The sequence below is a fragment of the Camarhynchus parvulus genome, chromosome 19 (genome assembly GCF_901933205.1).
Source record: "Camarhynchus parvulus chromosome 19, STF_HiC, whole genome shotgun sequence".
In the NCBI taxonomy this organism is placed as follows: Eukaryota; Metazoa; Chordata; class Aves; order Passeriformes; family Thraupidae; genus Camarhynchus; species Camarhynchus parvulus.
Window position 1 is genome coordinate 6,768,133 of NC_044589.1, and position 18,325 is coordinate 6,786,457.

General features: G+C 39.5%; 1 protein-coding gene across 1 annotated transcript in view; it reads left to right on the top strand.

Moving 5' to 3' along the window:
- Positions 1-10,049, top strand: part of FOXN1 (forkhead box N1) — a 36,797-nt gene extending 26,748 nt beyond the window's left edge. Inside the window, exons 5-9 of the mRNA XM_030962779.1 lie at positions 330-457; positions 1,226-1,322; positions 5,959-6,166; positions 7,029-7,556; positions 9,517-10,049. Coding sequence (XP_030818639.1) covers positions 330-457; positions 1,226-1,322; positions 5,959-6,166; positions 7,029-7,556; positions 9,517-9,779 — 1,224 coding nt within the window. The 3' untranslated portion in view covers positions 9,780-10,049. The remainder of the gene's footprint in view (positions 1-329; positions 458-1,225; positions 1,323-5,958; positions 6,167-7,028; positions 7,557-9,516) is intronic.
- Positions 10,050-18,325: the final 8,276 nt, after the last annotated feature.

Consider the following 18,325-nt stretch of genomic DNA (forward strand, 5'->3'; position numbering starts at 1 on the left):
GGTTTTTATAAGGTGAACACTGAAGTTTTTTACTCTGGTGGTCTGGGGTTTTTAATGTCAATAAAATGACAGCATTCGTGATTTGTGTGCACATTCAGGGGAGGCTGAGCAGGCTGAAATACTTCAAAAGAGATGGCTGGAGGGAGATAAGCTTTAGCTCTATAAAATTAAGAATTATCTGGGGATGATTAATAGGACACAGCTCCTCATAGCAGGCAACAAAGAAGAAAATACTTTTTCCCATGCAGTATCAGAAATAATGCTGTTATTAGGGAATATTTTTGGGAGTTTGATGCTAAAGTCAATAACATTTTTGCTGTCCCCCTCAGTACCCCTCAGGAGGCAGCTACCCCGTGACTTACATCGCTTCCTCGCACTACCCCTACCAAAGGATTGCTCCTCAAAGCAGCCAAGAATCTCAGCAGCCTCTGTTCCCCAAACCCATCTACTCCTACAGGTAATCCAATCTTTTTCCAAGCCCTCACCTTACAGGAAATACCCTGTTCACCCCTGGCCTGTTTCCAGCATCGTTTGCAGCGACACGTTCGCTCCATTTGTCTTCTTCCCGGGGTGTTCTGTCCTGTCCCTGTGGATCACAAAGCGTTCCAGGCTCTGGGGCCAGCCAAGGCACACAGAAATTAAGTGTTGTAAAGCAGGGGAGCAGTCTTGATCACTCCCCAAAAACAAAAACAAATTGACACATTTCTCTAAGGAAAAAATTTAAGTGTTGTGAATTTCATCAGCACAAGACTGGTTCTACTTAGTAGTCTATTCTGTATTAAAACTGATTTTTCCCCAGTTACTTAAGCAAGCAAATGCCTTTAAAACATATCAGTTATGGCAGTCACCACATGGGTTTAGCCCCCAAAGTAGATCAGACAATTTAATTTTTAATTATCCCTCTGTCCCTGTCAGTTTGATTCTCTTTGTGGCCTCCAGCAGTCAAACAAAACCCTCAATAACTACACACCAGCAGGATTTGAAGGTCTTGATTCTACTTTCTGTGTTCTTTTATTTTAAACCCAGGTTGGACCTTCTAGATGAGCCTTGAGTTAAGGAGATTGCTGTAAACAACTGAGTGGAAACATAAAATCATTTTTGTATTTGTGCTACGACAGTGAAAGTCAGAATAATTACACACAGTGCAAAAAATGATCTATTTTTGGTTGAGAGGAGTCAGGCAGAAGAGGCTAAAATGCCTTTTTTTTTTTTTCTCTCCCTAAAGCATCCTGATCTTCATGGCTCTCAAAAACAGCAAGACAGGGAGTTTGCCAGTCAGTGAGATTTACAATTTCATGACAGAACACTTCCCTTACTTTAAGGTGAGTTCCACAGGGAAGGGGAGGGGAGAGAGGGAGTAAGGGATGGGATTCCAGCTATGAAAAGGGATTATTTCTTTGGAGATTAATACCAAATCAATTACACACTACATACTCCCATGATCACAAGCTCCCCAGCCTTTTGCACCGAGGCAGAAATGTGAAATGTGGTAATATTTAACTCAAGAAGATGTTAAGAACTGTTCTTGGGTGTATAACAGTGACCATTCCTCACCATAAAAAGGGTAAATAATTTAAAAAACACATTCCCTGCTTCCTCTCAGATCTCAAACACAGGCAGGACTGGTCTTGTAGCTTCCTGTGCCACCAGCAGCACCTCCAGACTGGTGTGGAAGCAGAGAATTCCAGGTTACCTCACTCCATCCTGGAGCTGGGATATTCACCTTGGGCAACAGCATCCCCTGCGTGCCCTGCACAAAGAAAAGTGTCAGCTGTGATGATGGCACTAAGCTGATAATGACACGGTGAGCTGGGGAGGGAAGGGCTGCGTGGTTTGCAGCAGCACCACTGAAATTTGGATTCCTGCTGGTTGGGAATGGCTCCTCACACCTGGAATGGCGCTGGGAAGTGCTCAGTCAGCACAGGCACCCAAGAGCAGCAGGATTAGTTCAGGTTTTTGAAAGAGCTGTAATGGAATCAGCAAGTGCTGCTCCACTCAGGGCTTTTTTTTTTTCCTGCTGATTCTTCAAAAGAACCTCACTGAAGTCCACAGTGGGTGAGCTCAGCTGTGAGCAAGGCCCAAAAATGAAAATAAAGCCAGTGAGTCTGTCCTGTTTCCTATTGCAAATAGCCCTGCAGCAATCGAGGCAAATTTAGAACAGCCACAGCAAGGCAGTTCAAACATTTGTAATAAAGGAACACTGAGAATAATGAAAAATAAATGTTCCAATACAATTCTGCGGTGGTTTTGGACACTGAGGATAAATAGAGCACACACACACATACACAAAAAAGAAGATTGAATATGTCAGTAGCCAGAGAAAAATACACATTATCACAGAGGAAGAACTGTCAGGATCCATCACACCCCCAGATTTCCTCCTAAAGGAGTCACTAACTACTCCATCATTTGTTACAAGCAAGAGAAGGGAGAAAAAACCAAAGACATCTACCATTAGAAATCCCAGGGGAATCCACAGGAAAATAGTAAGAATTTCAAGCAGAGAGGTGGGAATATTATTCATCATTTTTACAGGCATGTGCATGTTTATTCCTCAGATCGAACTGAAATTAATTCTCTGCTGTCTTATGACACAATTTATTATAAAATTAATCAGCAGCTTTAAACCAAATTCTGCTGCTGCTGCCAGCATGGGCAGAATCCCTCAGACTCAGGGTTGTGGCTCCTCCAGGCATCACCATCCTGGTCCTTCCTGGCTTTTCAGAATTTCATGTCTTTTTTTTTAATTCATTTAAAAACTGATGAGAATGAGGTCGCTGCTGTGGGAAGAGAATAGAGCAGGGGGTGCTACCCAAACATTCCCTATTTTGTAGCAGCTTTATTTCTGCATTTTACTTACAAATGCAGCTGAATGTATTGGGCTGTGACATCCTTAAAATAACCAGGGGAGGATGAGCACTCAGATATTACATTTACAGTCATCAATCCCTGTCTGCCTCTGCTCTTTACAGCGGAGAATTACCAGTACACGGCAAAATTTAATATCCTCCATCCTCCCTGCTTTTGGAGAGTCTTCAGCAAAATAAAACCACATAAAAATCAGCAAAGAGCATTTTGCTGCTGCTACCAGTGCTCACTAAAAAGCAGAATACAGCAGGGGAAACAATTTAGGTTGGAGAAAAAGAGACAGCAAGTGCACGCAGAGCCTTGCTGGGAGACATGGGATGATACAAGCAGAGTCAAATTAACTGGGATTCGCTGCCACAGCAAATTTAGTTTCTATGATGCAACAATCTCATTTCTAGTTGAAACAGAGCAATCCAACTCCTACGTCCTAAAAAAAAAAAAATCTACACAGCTAAAGTTGAATTAGTCTTTGATGTACCTCTCCCTTCTCTTGAGACCTAGATTTAAAGAGAAAGGGTTTTGCAAGATCACTGAACTCTTTAAACTTCAAGAGCTGGTCAGGATCAGTGGGGCTGGACAATAATTTTCTCTCTTTTTTGTAGTGATTAGTGAGTCTAACAGAAAGCTTTAATCTTTTTAATTGGAGTTGTTGCCAGTGGGCTGAGAGGGCAGAAAGGCCTGTGGTGGGATGGGAGGGCTCAGGTGTTGTGGATGTGGCACCTGGGGACATGGATGGGTGCTGGCCTTGGCAGTGTCAGTGGTTGGACCTGGTGACCTCAGAGGGCTTTTCCCACCTCAGTGATCCTGGGATTCCCCAGCTGATTTTGTGATCCTGGGATCCCCCAGCTGATTTTGTGATCCTGGGATCCCCCAGCTGATTTTGTGATTCTGGGATCCCCCAGCTGATTTTGTGATCCTGGGATCCCCCAGCTGATTTTGTGATTCTGCACTTGCATCCCCGCCGTGCTGAATACAGTGATTACCAAAATCAGCCACAGTAAGGAGATTCCAGCCGCTCAAGAGCAACCCCAGCAGCCAAAGTTTGTTCATTTAACAATCCCACCTGATTTAAAAACTGGTGGTTTTTTTTTTCTCTTGACACACTCAGGGTGTTAAGCCCTACCTGGGCAAATAAATTCTCACAGCTCAGCAATCCCAAATTTAATGCAAGAACCTGCTCAGCTCCTGGCAGCAGCCTCCAAAATCAATCCATGTACTTTTTGCTTGTACAGTTTCTAAAACCATCTCCTAATTTACACCCCCACACGTTCTGCAAGCCTCTGAGGAGCCCATGCCACTCCCATCTGAGCAGAAACACCAATTATCCTGTCTAGGTACACAGGGGTGTGGGGAGCCTCTGTGCAGGGCAAGAAACAGGAATATTCTTCCAGGTCAGCTTGTTCAGTAGCTAAATACACAATTTACCTGGGAGGAACAGCTTTATTCACTTTTGGAACTACCAGAAAGTTGCTTGAATATTATCTGCAAGGGAGAAAAAACTGATTTGTTGTGTTTTGTATGACCCTGTGGCAGAAAAGGCTTTAAATGTTTGGGGTTTTCTCTTCTTTTCTTTTCTCTTTTTTTCTCTTCTCTTCTCTTCTCTTCTCTTCTCTTCTCTTCTCTTCTCTTCTCTTCTCTTCTCTTCTCTTCTCTTCTCTTCTCTTCTCTTCTCTTCTCTTCTCTTCTCTTCTCTCCCCTTCTGTTACAATCTGTGTTGTCTCACCCATGAGACAGAATAGAGAAATGCTGACATCAGGTGGGCCAAAATGGAAGAGGCTCTGCTGCTCTGAAGGGAAAATAGTTTTTCTCTTAGTAAATAGTATGTATTTAATTCCAAACCTATTTATTTTTAATGAAGAAAATTAGTATTAAATTTGACCCTCATCTCATCAATAAGACTTTAATACCTTAATCCACACAATAGTTCTTTACAAGCCACAAAACAGCAGGTTTTACGTTCCTTATAAAAGCATGTACAAAAAATTAAGTCCTGATACAATAATTTCATCAAAGTATGTTCAAAATTCAGAGTCTGCCTGGTGAAAGCCAAAATGGGCTCAGATCCATTTATGAAAGAGAGTCTAAGAGGACGTCTGATGGACTAGGCAACAATTGAAGAAATTATCAAACTATCAAAAATCTGGCTTTTTATGAGAGAAGAATCCTAGTAATAAAAAATGTAAAATGGAAAAAAAAAAAACTTAATGAACCTAAGAGGGAAATTCTAATTTTTAACATTTTAAAAAAGACTGTGGAAACCCACATTTATTTCTCCTGTCCTCTGTTCAATAACTCTCTGCTTGATACAAACAGTTATGATGACAAATATTTGCATCCATGAATATGAATCAATAGCCACAGACAACCTCCCCCCATTTCAGAGAGCTGCTTCATTTCCTGCAATTCTTATGAGAAATTTAAAAGTAAATATGAGGATATTTTTGGCAAAAAGAAAATAATCATTTTGATGATCCAGTTTAAAGAACCTTCCAGCTTCTTACTGCTGAGTTAAAAGTAAATGCAAAGCACAGAGATGAGTGATCAGCTGTGGAAACCTGTATCTCATCTGGAGGGCTTGTGATTAAACCATTTGGTTATGTAATTGGCCAGCACACAAAGTTACACCTACAGTAGCATGAGAAATCCCTTTGAAGTCTGCCTGGACACTGAATTTGAGCCCAGGCAGCACACAGTACTTCAATGAAGAATTGGAAATATTTCTAGGTGTTCTAAAATGGATTCTGATTTCTTGTTAGTTCTAGAATATGAATTTTTGCGCATTTAATTCTGGTGATGTGCAAATTCACTCTTAAAGATCCAGCAGGTCTCTGACAATGTTTTTGCTTAGAGGATCAGTTACTATTTTATCTGATCCCTCTCTTCCCACACAACATGACTGTAACATTTTTGTGGCTTCCCTCTAACGTTCAAGTTTCTCACTGCAGAGAAGGCACAAACTTAAACAGCATTTCTTGTAACCTCACCAGTCAAAACACAGTTATATATATACACATACATTTTTAATTTATTTATATTTTTTTAGCTTTTAATTTTTTTTAGCTTGTTCTTACATTGGGTTTGTTTCTCCAGACAGCTCCAGATGGTTGGAAGAATTCCGTGCGCCACAACTTATCTTTGAACAAGTGCTTTGAGAAAGTTGAGAACAAGTCAGGGAATTCTTCTAGAAAGGGCTGTTTGTGGGCTCTGAATCCAGCCAAGATTGACAAGATGCAGGAGGAGCTTCAGAAATGGAAGAGGAAAGACCCAGTTGCTGTGAGGAAGAGTATGGCAAAGCCAGGTCAGTCATTTGTCTCAAACAGCTCTCCCCTGAATTTTTCTGTTCACCAAGATCCATAAAATAATTTAAATAATTTTTAGGAAAATATTTAAGGATTTTTCCTGGTTGGCAAAACAAGTAAAAAATTAAAAAGCAGAATTAAAGTAGGCCAAATTTTGTAGGTGTTTACAGAGAAGCAAAAAGAAGCTTCACCAAGAAAATATTTTCTCTTGATATCTCACTAAACTTTAAGATAAAAAGCAAGGTTGGATGGGGATTGGAACAGCCTGATGTGGTGGGAGGTGTCCCTGTCCATGGCAGGGGGATGGAATGAGATGATCTTCAACATCCCTTCCCATCCAAACCGCTCTGTGACAAAAAGAACACTGAAATACTAAATATCGAATAAAATCTGATATTAACTGCTAAATATCCAACCTTTAAAAGTGGAATTGATCACATACTCACTTGGCAACAATAATTTTAAAGAAAACATCTCAGTTGGTTATAGCATGGCGATATATCACTGAGGTTGTGAGTTCAATCCCTGTATGCGCCATCTACTTAAGAATTGGACTTGATGATCCTCGTGGGTCCCTTCCAACTAAGAATTTCAGGCTTTGGAGGTTTTAATATATAAGAACTAGCACTTCTGTTGGCCTGTTCCTGAATAACACCACAATTCCTGCTGCAAGTTATCCAGAGAGTGTCAGCCATGGATTTTCCCTTGCGATTTCCTGAGTAGCATCACAATTCCTGCTGCAAGCAATGCAGGGATAAATCAGCTATGGACTTTCCCTTGCCATTTTCTGAGTAGTACCACAGTTCCTGCTGTAAGCAATGCAGGGATCAGTCAGTCACGGACTTTCCCCTTGTTTTCCAGAAGAGCTTGACACCCTGATAGGCGACAAGAGCGAGAAGCTGCGCTCGTCCCTGGTGTCGTGCAGCCCGCCGGGCGCTGCAGGTGCCTCCCTCTCCAGGCAGATGGCAGCGCAATCCCATCCCTTGTGCGAGCCCTCGCTCTCCTCGGGCATCCCGCAGGGCTTCCACGGCATCCCCGCCTCGGCAGCGCTGCACGCCAAGAGCCCCCTGCCCGCCCTGCTGGGGGGGCAGCAGCCCGGCTGCTTCGCATCCCCCCAGGGCTTCCCCCAGATGCCCACGGCGCTGCTGCAGCACACGCCCGAGCCTCCGAGCCTGTTCCCTGCTGGGGAGGCTCAAAGCCAGCTCCGGACTCAGCCCAGCATCCCTCAGGATTCCCCAGTGCCGGCTCAGAGCCCCCCGAGCTGTGGGATGAAGATGCTACCCGAGCATTCTCCGGCCAGGACGGTGCAGGACACGCTGCTGCAGGAGGGAGACCTCAGCAATGACATCGATGCTCTCAATCCATCCCTCACTGATTTTGATCTCCAAGGTAGGTGCTGGAGGTGTTTTTGTCTTGGAGAGTCAGGTGTGTTACATCCCATCCCATCCCATCCCATCCCATCCCATCCCATCCCATCCCATCCGATCCCATCCCATCCCATCCCATCCCATGGATCCCATCCCATCCCATCCCATCCCATCCCATCCCATCCCATCCCAACCTCCACAAGATCCATTTCTCTCCCTTTTTTCACATCTCCACGCCGCTGTTACCAGCCCCACCTTCCTGGGTTACACTTTATATAAACACCACGCAATTTTGTGTTAAATCTTTTAAAAGTTTCCCAAGGAAGATACAGATTTGCATCCAGGAGCGGAAAAAACATTCCTACTGCCCGCCTGGCTACAATTGCTGATATTAAATGCTGCAATACAGTTTTTAGAATGTGTTCTTTAAATTCAGACCTATTTTCAGCTGAAAGCTACTCAAGCACAGCTATTTAGAGCCATTCTTACAAGAGAATCGTTGAGTGAAAGGCATCAAGAGAAATAAATTTGATTAAATTAACATGCTAGCGTTTTTCTTTATCAATATTGATCCCACATCTCTGCTAAAAAGGATGCTCTTTCCTTCTTCCCAAGGCAGTAATAGCATCTACACCCCAAACAATTATATTTTCTGAGATGTCTTCTTATATGCTTCATAAATATACATTTCTACCAGAATTTTTGAAAGAATTTTCCTAAGTTAATGCTGTTTTCTCACGGATTTAAATGTATGGAGACAGACAAATAATAACCATCTAAACAACCTCTTCCCTTCCTCAGTCCCAAGAGATTAGGATCACCTCCACACAAATGTTTAATAACCAACATCTCTGGCAACACAACGATTCAAAAGCAAATATTAAAAAACACGTGGAGAGAAAATATAAAGAAATCTGAATCAATCTGTGTCGATTCTTTAGCTTATTTTCTGCCTCTGGCAAGGTCAGGATTGAAAATGGTATTTTGTGTTCAGGCCCAAATGTTTATTATTTCTTATCTATACAAATTGTGAGTTCTACAGCATTCTACTAACAAGCTACAAAATGGCTCACTGTCTTTCTCCACAAGGTCAAGGCTAAACTATCCAATTAAGAAATGACACCAAAATTATTTTTACTTTTAACCCAATAACCCAACCACCCAAAATCCACGATGCCAAGACTTTTCTGTCCAATTACACAATACCACCTAAAACCATGGAGAAGAAGGTGAAGGTGAAGAAGAACAACCAGCCACCACCCTAAAACCTCCATCTTACCTTATATATAGATACAGATATAGATATAGATAATGCTATATATACATATATATATAATATGTGATATATATGTGTATATATATGTATATATAGAATGCTTTTATATGTATTGTTATATTGCTATATATTAAAATATTATAATAGCTATATTAGAATATTATATATAATATAATTATATATTAATAGATTAATATCATATCTTTATATATCATTATATATAATGTTATTGTAATATTAATATATTCTGTATATATCATATCATATCATATATTATATATATATATCATATATCATATATCATATATTATATATTATATATTATATATTATATATTATATATTATATATTATATATTATATATTATATATTATATATGTTATATATAAATTACATATTATATAATATATAGAAGCTATATTATCATATTATAGCTATATAACATAGATATTTTATTTATATATATGTATATTATAAACCTTAAACTCTAAGTTTTCCACGCTGTAATATTACACACTTTTCTTCAAGCTACACACCCATAATCTCAGTTCTATCATTCCATTTTGGAAGACTTCTCAGGTCAAATGTAGTATTATTCTCTCGTGGCTCTGTGCCTTTCAGCACAGAAAATTTAAAATTCTCAGCATCCAGGGCTCCAACAAATCTGTTAACCAATATGGGTTTGGGTTTTTTTTTGTTGTTGTAGGGAATCTTTGGGAGGAGCTGAAGGACGACAGCCTGGCCGTGGATCCCCTTGTCCTCATTTCATCATCCCCGCAGTGTTTTCCCTCGCACTGCCAGCTGGAGAGCGGCGGCCCCAGCGCGCACGGGGGCGCGCACGGGAGCGCGCACGGGAGCGCGCCCGAGCTGCAGCTCACCACGCTCTACTCCGCATTCATGGAGCTGGACACGGTGTCCCCTTCCTACCTGAGCAACACCCCCGGCTCCAAACCCATCGCGCTGATGTGAACCACAGCCCTGACACCGCCCTGACCCAGCGCAGGCAGCGCCCACGGGAACGGGAATTTTATCTCTTTTTTTTTCCCCAGAACTCACCCGCAGGATATGTAGCTTTACCATGATGATTTTCTACAGACTGATATTAAAACAAAAAAAAATAGAAAAAAAAGTAAAATATTATTTAAAGAGAATATGGTTAACAGCTGAACTTGTCAACACCATTTTATCAAGCCACTCATCTTCTTCGTCTTCGAGAAATAAGAAGCCGCTCATCTTCTTCTTGACCTTTTTTTTCTTTTTTTTTTCTTTAACAAAAGCTGCTTGCAAATGAGCACAGAACTCACAGCACACAACAATTTAACTTATTTTTTGGAGCCACTGATGGCAACAACATCCACCACAGACCACTCAAAATATCAAATCTACCTATTAAAACATTTATAGTCCCCTTGAAAGGAGTTCTGGGTTTTGGTAAATGTGAACTGAAAATTCTGCAAGTATTAGAAGATAGAGGACAAGCTGCTGACAGACTAAACCAAAGCAACAAATATGCTTCAGTGGAAAATATCAAAGTTTTACTGTATTTAAAAAGAAATTTTAAACTCTGCTTTTTTAATAAAAAAGAACAAAACTATTTAGTAGAATTTTCACTTGGCTGGAAATTATTCCCATTCATGCCTCTTATCTTTTACCACATAAACTAAACATTAACATGAATTATCAAGCCATATTTTTTTAATGGTAATAAAAAAGAAGAGAGAAATTGCAGTTGGCCAAATCCAGAGAGCATCTGTGTTTTAACTGATCCCTACAGTGGGGTTTCTTGTGATGCTGAACCAAATCTTGCAGCAGGTTCCTACTGTGAGCTAAACTTCAGGCCAGTTTTTCAGAAACAACCTTCTCTCTCTGATTTTCCACAAAGCTGGAATTAAAAAAGTACGTAAATAGAATAAAATAGAATGAAACAATTTTTGTTTAAGTGATGCAATAAAAACCCAGAGTAAGCTGGAGAAGGAAGTTAACAGCACTATGGAAAATAGTCCAGAAACCCCCCAAAAACCCAGGTTGCCTGGAGAAGCTGTGGCTGCCCCATCCTGGAAGTGCCCAAGGCCAGGTTGGATGGGGCTTGGGACAATCTGGGACAGTGGAAGGTGACCCTGCCCATGGCAGGGGGTGGCACTGGGTGACCTTCAATGTCCTTTCCAACCCAACCCATTGTGGGATTCTCTGATCTCCACTCACAGATGATGTAAACTCAGACTAAACCAAGGAGGTTAAAACTTGAGTCAGCTTGGGTGATTGAGACCATGAAAAAGCAAGGATAGAACAAAGGAGATGGAATTGTTAAAATAAAGACACAGAGGTTCAATTGGCCACTGTCTCCCAGCAAGGTGGGAGCTCTGCCCAAACCAAGGCCTAAAGTCACACTTTCAGCCTTTCCTACTAGTCCAGACTTAAAATCAGATTAGGGGCAGACGGATAAAGGAGACTTAGGAGGAGCACACGTGATGCAGCTTTGTAATCCCTCACGCAAGCACCAAGAAATCCTCACTTGACTCCAACTCCTCTTCCTGCAAAGATAATAAGGAGCAGAAGAAATGCAGCCAGGGAAAAAAAAAAAAAACCAGCAGGAGGAGAGTATGAGAGTTATGCAAACATATTAGAGCTGGGGGAATCAGGTCTTGGCCATCTTAACGTTTGGATAGAGAAATGCAGAAAAAGTTAAGTATGACACATTATTAGAAATGTGAATATTAGGTAAGTCTAAAGCATGTAGTGAGTATAAAGCTGCTAAACAGTATATAAATATAAATATAAATATAAATATAAATATAAATATAAATATAAATATAAATATAAATATAAATATAAATATAAATATAAATATAAATACCTCTAACTCTAAATATAAACACAAATATGTGTAGTATATACAATGTATATAAGCACAGCATGCGTATATAAAACACTGTATATGAACAGGAAATTATATGTACATATAACATTATATGTACATACAAAATACTATTTATAAACAGTGTGCATGCATATATATATATAAAAAACCAGTAAATATATATTAAAAACACAGTATAAATACATATATGTATATATATATATATATATATATTCAGTGCAATTTAGGATTCACCGACTTACAACTAAATACACAGTATTTAGAGTAGATATTATTAGAAGGATATTATTACCTGAAGTGCCTTTTTAAAAAAACCTTCACATTTTAGTCAAATAAATACACATTTTAATACAGACATGCGTTGAGAAAAAGCAAAACCAAAGCAGCCCCTGCCCTGTGCTCAGGCACTGTTTTTGTACCCCTGTGGCTCTTGAACACACTGCTATGCTGATGTCTTAAAATAAGTTACCATCACCCTAAAGCCAAAAATAATAAGAATAATTGGTAAATATTGCTCTCTAAGAATATAGACACATGTCTAGCTCAGGGGAGGGGTGGGTTTCCTCAGTTCTGTGTGTTTGTGAGCTCTGACTTCAATTGAAGATCCCAGTCTCAGGCCAGGACTCCCAGTGCTGGGCAGGACCAGGTGTCCAGACCTTCCAAACTCCTCAAATTCATTTCAGCCACTTCAGTGGGAATTCTGTACACCTCCATCCTCAAGGAATTTCCAGATAAAACTCTCCTTTTCAAAGCTTTTCTCTGCAAACAGCAAAGAGTTGGCACATGGATTTTCTGAAACATTTTCAGCACCCCGAGGGAGTGAGATGCTCAGTTCTCCACAACTTTCAGTCACTATTTGCACCAAATTCTTGTTAAATCCTTTTTAAACTCCTTACAAATTCCCCTCCTGAGTGGCACACAGTGAACCACACCATGGCCAGAACATCACAGGATTTTGCAACATATTTCTGACAGAATGAGCAGCATTGCCAGTGTTTTATATTTGATAGAAGGAGACAAAAAAATAATGCATGAGAACACACCAGAGGAAATGCAGTGGGATGGCTCATCACTCTAAAAACACAACAGAAATGTAATAAAATATTTATGATTAAAGTAAACCCATTGCATGTGAAAAAAAAATCCATCCAAACTGACAGTAGGAATCTGGACAATATCATCAAGCTGAGTTAAATATCTGTGAAACTCCAAATTCACAGATTTGAAAGCGAGAAAAGCAAACCTGCTTTTTCTGGGTCAAAGATTTATAATTTATGGGCACAACAACCCATCCATGATTTGTTAATTCCTGTGTGTCACTCGTGTCCTCTGTGGCCTTAGGCCCAGCCATTCCCTCAGGGGCACCAATATATTCCATGCTTGTGACCACACACATGATCACAGGCTGGAGGGGAAGGAAGAAATAGAGAAGAAATCAAACTGTCAGACTTTATTCTATTTATTTTTCGGTATGAGTCTTTGAAGAATGATCAGACATAAAGAACAAAAGGGGAAAAAAACACTTTAACATGTTTTTTCTTGTGCTTTCTGGAGTTTCTTGTATCCACACCAGAGGTTTGTGCTCCCTTTATGAAGTTCTTTATTCAAAGCACCTAAAAGTATTTTCTCCAATGCATTCCATATTTAATGGAATTAAATTAATGGTTGGACATTTCACTGAAGTTATAAGAAAAGTCCTATAATAACTTTTATTAAAAAGAGTTCTGATTAAGATAAACAAACAAACAATACTGCAAGTTATTAACTAATATAAATTGTCTGGGTTTGGGTTTCTCTTCCTGCTCCACTTCAGGCTCCTGCATCTGAAATTTTATTCTCTTGCTTCACTTTAGCATTAGTGATTCTGGTAGACACAAAACCAACTCATTGAAATATGGGTTCATGAGGAAAGAGTTATATTATAAATTACAATTCCAGAACAATTACTAAAAAAAAGTTTGAAATTATGTTTATTTAGCTACTTTTATAAAAGTTTATACACAAGACTAACCCTCAGCTTGTGCAATCCTTATTTTTGACTTTTGAAATAACTTGACGTATTTATAGCACATAAACATTTCCTTAGAGCTGGTGACACCTTATTTTGTACCTACCAGAAAATCAGTTTTTTGCACACACTGCAAATCTATTTCAGATACATTAGCATTAAATTCCATTTTAAGCAGCGCTCTGAAGAAAGGGGGAGAAAGAAAGGAAAGAATGAAGCTTTCCCAGTCCAAGGCTAATGCCGTCTGCTTAATCAGCCTCTTCCAAAGAAATTATGCAAACTTGTCTAGGAAAAAAAAAATAACCTTAAGTGTAATTACCATAAAAATATCTTATTACCAAACAGAAGAAAGTGCTCACAGCTGCCCTCTCCAACATATGATTAGGAAAAATTTGCACTCTAAAGTTTAGGATTTATTAGCTTAACCTTTTTTTTATTGCAGGTTTCATTTAAACTTCAAAACATTTAAATAACCATTTATATTGGAACTATGTTTTGAAGCTCTTTTCTCTTCTCATGGGGCCAAATTATTACGAGACTTCTGCCTCCCATATTTGCATGTTCTTGGTATAAAATCATCACCCCTGAACATTCACTTGCTTTTGTTGAGATAGGAACTGATCTGAGAAGAATTCTCTCTGCACAATCTTTCAAACCCCTGGCACAGCACTGAGCTATTTAAACCCAGCAGTGATTAACTGGAATTATGGAACAGATAAAACACTGAATATCACATCAGCTTTATTGTACACAAAGCTTCAGAAGTGCAACTGACTTACTGGCACTTTCAAACAAATTTAAACTACTGGAATAAATATTTGGATTCCAGAATTTAGTTTACTAGGGCGGCTGCTCCATTTTTGTACTTCAGGCTTCCAGATTTGTGTGTAAATGTTTGTGTTTAGGCTATTGAATATCAAAACCAGCAAACACTTTTACATGAGTTTTTCCTGACCTCTTAATTCATTTCCAGTCTCACACAAACAAACCCAAAACCCTCAGTAGTAGAAGATTAACTCTCTGGTTCACTGTGCATTCCCTCCCTGCAATGACATAAATGGAAACTTTAAAGGAGCATTTTCCATCTGTGGTCACAGCAAAAATTGCACTGAGAGCTACTAAAATATTGAATTATGGAGTTGTCATAAAACAGAATTTAAATGCTGTCTGTGTAGAAACAGAAAATTACTATTTTTTTATTTCAAGGAAATAAACACACACAAAGAATATTTGTTTGCATGGAAAATACTGAAATGACTGAAAATTACAGCAGTGGGAAGGTCATTAATGCACATGGCACTTATTTCACCCAGGGGGTCTTATTCAAGCAGCACACTGATGACAAATACCAGGTATTTGGTATAATCATAATAAATGTTGACTGTAGTATGAAACTGATGATTTTAGGTCTTTTTTTAATCATAAAACCACAGAATGGTTTGGGTGGGAAGGGACACTCATGACAATTTTATTCCAACACCTTCCCCTGGGCCAGGTTGCTCCATGGCTGACATTGAGCCACAACTTCCTTGTGTTTTACCACCCTCACAGCCAAAAATTTCTCCCTCATATCTCACCTAAACCTCTCCTCTCTCAGTTTGAAGCCACTTCCCTTTGTCCTGGCTTCCCAAAATCTCCATCCCAGCCCTTTTGGGGGCCCTTTGGACGTGTAAAGGCCCCAATAAATTCACCCTGGAGCCGTTTTGCTGCTTGGATGAAGGGGAGAATCCTGCTCTGGATCGATCCAGCTGTGACCTGGGCACAGGAGAGGACAGAAAAACCATTAAAGATTTATTCCTGACAAAACCAATTAGGCCTGGCTGTGCAGGAAAGGCCCTCGTTACTCACATGAATTAATTCCTTACTCACGCCATCGGCACCAGGAAATTCATTCCAGCAGCCCAGGCTGGGTGGGTGAGGGAAAAAAACCACTGAGAGCCCAGGCAGAAGCACATCTGTCCCAAAAAACCACTGAAGAAGGGAATTCACATGATTTGGACATAGAATTCAAGATCTTGCTTGTCCAGGAAGCTGCTGGAATTTAATTTCAAGTAGGTGAATAAACCCAGCGTGTTCGGGCCTGCTGGAGGCACCAGGCCCGAACGATCTCTTAAGGCTTTTATTTTACTTGCCTTGCCCTCTATACTTGCCTTTCCCCCTAGAACAACTTCAGAACATTAAAAAAAAACCTCCTAAAATATACAGAAAAACATACAGAAGAATGTTTTCTACCAAATATCCACTTGACCTAGGAGAAAAATGCAATGCTTAGTTGGCGTTAAAGGCATAAAAAAGTGCAAATTTTTGCTTTGGCTGGGAAGGATCTTTCTCATCTTAACATATCTTACAGAAATTTAAACATTGAGTGAAATAATAGCTCTTAAAAGTTATCTGAGTGGTGACACTTGTGCTTGTGTTTCCACCAAGCACCTCTTGCCACACAGCCACAGGAAGCACAGCCCAGTGTTTGTCAGCTGCAAGGAATATTTCTGCACTGTTATTTCAAATTTAGGTGATGAGCAATGCCAGCTGATGAATTCCAGCGGGGAAATATCTTTAAAATCTGACATGTCAGTGCTGAAGAGCCTTGGTGTGTCTGGCGCAATGTTGTTCCTCTGAACTTGTGCTCAGGCCTCTGTGCACACTTTAATTTAAAGGGTTACAGTGAACCCTCTGTTCTCCTGATTTAGGAACCTGTGCAGACATCAAAGCAGGCAGCAGGTTTAATTAGACACTTAATTATAGATCAGGATGGTAAGGAATGCATTTGGGAAATAAAAACATGATTTTCAACCCCAGCCAAATGCCAGTGAACAGAGTAACACAGGCACAACATTGGTGCACTGTGCCCTTCACGTAACTCATGAAAAACAAAGTTGGAGTTGGAGTTTTGGGTTTGGTGTTTGGTTGTTTTTTGGGTTGTGTTTTTTTACTAAAATAGAGTCTAAATATTTTTAGCTTTCAGGTCTGGCACATGTAGTTCTCTGGGCAACCTCTGCCAGGGACTCACCGCCCTCACAGGGAAGAATTTCTTCCTCATATCTAATTTAATCCAAATTGTTATTCTCCTCACATGGATTTATCCTCTCATTCCACAGGAAAGGAAGAACTCAAGGTGTTTGAAACTCTTCTCTCCTGTCTGTGTTATCTCCCTTTCATAAAGTAAATTTAATTATGTGTTTTCTCTATTGCTGTTTGTAAATTCCCTGACTGTTTTTCTTTCTTGCTACAGATTGCTTTCATATGCAGCTTCATTAACATGGTTTACGCCCTCCACTAGAATAATTAAATTATTATTAAATAAAACAGGCCTTTGTTATATAAGGTCCCAAGTCAGTTTTCAAAATAAGGGCTGGGAATCATCCAACTGCAATTATGTTCTACCTACCTAAATTCTCTTTGTAGTTTTAATTAAACTACATTATCCAGGATGATTTCACCTCCTATTTTAAGTTCTTGTACAGCACTGATGAAGGGGAAAAAATCATCTCTGTAAAGGAATTGCTCTATTTTGTGGGCTCAAATAGGGAGAATAAATGGTTTTGGGTTATCCTAGCATGCAATGAGAGATTTCAGTAATCTCTAAAATTATCTTTAAAGTAAGATCTATTTGGAGTACTTTATCACTGAGAAGTGTTCTTCCTACAAGTGAAAAACATTAAGGGAATGCAAGTCAGAGATAGATGAATGCCCTTGAACAATGACAAATAAAATAGAAACATGGGGTGAACACATAAGATTTGCCACAATAACTCAGCAGCTGAGAGATGCCAAAGGAAATAAGAATCTGAGGAGAAGCAGAAAACATCTTCAGAATGATTAGGCATATTTATTAATAAATGAGACTGACAAATCAGCTAAATGGGGGGGAGCAGTGGTAATGCAGGGTATTTTTGGCAGACATTTAACACTGTGGAGTTTTCATGGGAATAATTTTTTTTTTTTCTTTTAAGGCTCTTTGCAATCTCAGATTTCTAAGCAAGTCCAGGTAATCAGAGAGACTGTTTAACCTGCTTTATTACTTATTAGCACTGATTTTGGTATTTTAAAATTTTTTTAGGTATTCTGTGAATCAGCATCCAGGCCTTGCAAGAATTCCAAGTCACAATCCAAAAGGGAAACCCTTGTATTAATAAATTCCTCACTCAAATTCCAGCACACAACGATGTCCCCCAGGATATTGTGGCAGTGAGGAGTCCCCAGGAATTCTGTGGAATCAAAATGAGTTATAGAAGATATTTTCAAACAAAACCATCCTACTTCTCTTCTTCTGAGAATTGTTCTGCTCCCAGAGAAACACAGAGGTATTCCCAAGAATTTCTAAATAGAATATCAAAGCCACCAAGGTGGAATTACCACAGTAAAAATCACTTCAGCCCAAGCTGCTGGTTCAGTTTTAGTCAATAAGGCAGAGACAGCAATTTTCACATTAATTTCAAAACTTGATTTTCCAAAGTGCAGCCAGAAATTCTTCAGAAGCACAACCTGGTGCATAAGAGTGATCCAGGGGACTGCAAGGTTCTGTTAATGTACTTTGAAACTAATTTAATTTTCACATTTTTCATTTTTTCAAATTCTCAAATTGACTTTTCAAACTTGCAAATTTTTTAAAATCACAACCTGATACAC